The 2,262-nt window shown below is 36.8% G+C and overlaps 1 protein-coding gene across 1 annotated transcript; it reads right to left on the bottom strand.

The window, feature by feature from the left end:
• Window positions 1-804: 804 nt before the first annotated feature.
• On the bottom strand, window positions 805-1,969 carry LOC127149711 (uncharacterized). Its single transcript, XM_051085574.1, has 2 exons — window positions 1,839-1,969; window positions 805-1,504 (listed from the first exon to the last, which is right to left on the bottom strand). The coding sequence occupies exons 1-2, from the start codon at window positions 1,967-1,969 to the stop codon at window positions 805-807; spliced, it is 831 nt and encodes a 276-aa protein (XP_050941531.1).
• Between the last annotated feature and the right edge of the window lie 293 nt (window positions 1,970-2,262).

Raw genomic sequence — 2,262 nt, 5'->3', positions numbered from 1 at the left:
TACATAGCCCTGGTGAGTAATCTTTATTAATATTCACTTGAGTTAATATATATCGATACAGTATATGGTACTCTGTTCAATAATATAACTTAATAACATGCGTCTTGACATCAGACTCCAGGCTCCCCCTAAACACATGAGTGAATATCTTTGGCAACGTCTTTAGATCCCTCTAAAGATCCTCGTGATCATACCAATCACTTGTTTCGTCTGTTACTCATCAATAATTGTTACTACGATCAACATGACGACCTCATTGACATAAGATCATCGTACCTTTTTAACTCCGTAGCTTCTGTGGATGACCCTGATACAAAAGACCGTCTTCAACTTGTATTTTTTACTTTTTCGCAGCTGACATAACTGCTACGTAACATCACATATATAATATGTGTATAGATCTTCTTATCTTAACAAGATTCCTAGAACAGCGGGAAATCTTTTTATCTCTTAAATATCTCATCTTTTAATTCATTAATCAAAGATAATTAGTCAAAGATATTCCATAAAATCTTTTAGACAAAAACTCCAACAAACTCCCACTTTTTGTCTAAAAGAGAATTTCTTTTCTGGTTCAACTGAGTCGCTCATTCGAGTGATAACAATGTGTCATAAACCACAGACTTCAGCATCAATGAATTTATTTCTCAAATACGAACAACATCTTTTCCATTTCTTCAGTCATCAAAGAGAAAAAAACACAACTTCTGTTACAAAAAAAAAAACAGACAGAGTAAACAGTCTTCAACCAAAAAGAATAACAAAAACGGCGACGCTCCCCGTTTGAACCAGAAAAAAAATACATCAATCAGTATTAGGGTTCCCTTGACTTGAAGAAGGAGCAAAAGTCTTCAGATGCCGAATAAGAGAGTCAATTTTCAAATGCCGTTTAGACATCAGACTAATGGCAGCAGCTAGTGAACGAGACTCAACTGTAAGAGAATTTAGAATTATGGAAGCCAATTCCTTATCAACAAAGAATTCATCATGATCTATGTCAGGCACATGACTGCCTTGAAATAGTTTGTAGCTCAGTGACAATGTCTTAGGATCAGGGCCAGGCACGTCCGAGGTGGTTAATATAGCAGCATTTAAATGTAGCAGTAAGCCCGAAAAGAACCTTGGTAGAGTAATCGAAAGCTTGACTCCAAAGGATCCCACATCCCTTAATAGCTGATTGTAGATAAATGCATCAGCGTCTACCCGGTCATCATTGCAGATGCGATACAAGAAAGTGCCTAACGCAGCAGAAACACTAGAGGCATGGGATGAAGGAAACCAATTGGCAATACCAATTTTGTGCAGTATGGCATACTTAACACTTAACGCAGCAGCAGGTATACTATTCACAGGCCACGAGGATAATATCCCTCCAGACAATTCAGAGGCCAAAACTTCGGTTGACGAGGATGATGGAGCAAAGTTAATGAAGACAGCATTACCCAGAAAACCATTTATAACAGCCAGAGTAATTGAAAATTTAAAGCCCCTTAATATGAACCGTCTGATAATCCCGACCAAACTTTCTTGACTAAGTTCTTGGCATACTTCTCTTGTGATATAAACATTCCCTCACTTCTCTATTTGATCTGCAACCCAGAAAACAGGACAGTTCACCTACTAAGCTCATTTCGAATTCTGATTTCATTATGTTAATGAAATTATTAACAAGTGTTTTAGGAAATCCACCAAAGATGATGTCATCAACATAAATTTGAGCTACAATGAGATCAGTGTTGATTCCATTTATGAATAGTTTCTTGTCAATCTCACCTCTAGAATATCCTTTTTCACCAAGATACATTGTTAGTCGCTCATACCAAGCTCGAGGAGCTTACTTTAACCCATATAGAGCTTTATCCAGCTTGTAGACATACTGAGAAAATTCAGAATTAACAAACCCTTTAGGTTGTGTTACACAGACTTCCTCATTTAAGTATCCATTCAGGAAGGCACTTTTAACATCCATTTGAAACAATTTAAATTTTCAGAAACATGATATACTGAGCAAATGGAGAATAGCTTCAAGTCTAGCCACATGTGCAAAAGTTTCATCAAAATCAACACCTTCTACCTATGCATAACCTTGAGCCACCAAACGGGCCTTGTTCCTTATTACACTCCTAGATTCATCAGTTTTATTTTTAAAGATCCACTTAGTTTCTATGATGTTCGCCCCATCAGGTTTAGGAACCAAAGTCCAAACGTTGTTACGCTTGAACTGTAATAACTCTTCTTGCATGGAATTTATCCAATATTCAT

This window comes from Cucumis melo, chromosome 6, assembly GCF_025177605.1.
Source record: "Cucumis melo cultivar AY chromosome 6, USDA_Cmelo_AY_1.0, whole genome shotgun sequence".
NCBI lineage: Eukaryota > Viridiplantae > Streptophyta > Magnoliopsida > Cucurbitales > Cucurbitaceae > Cucumis > Cucumis melo.
The sequence above is the reverse complement of the archived record's forward strand: the minus strand, read 5'-3'. Positions and strand labels throughout refer to the sequence as shown.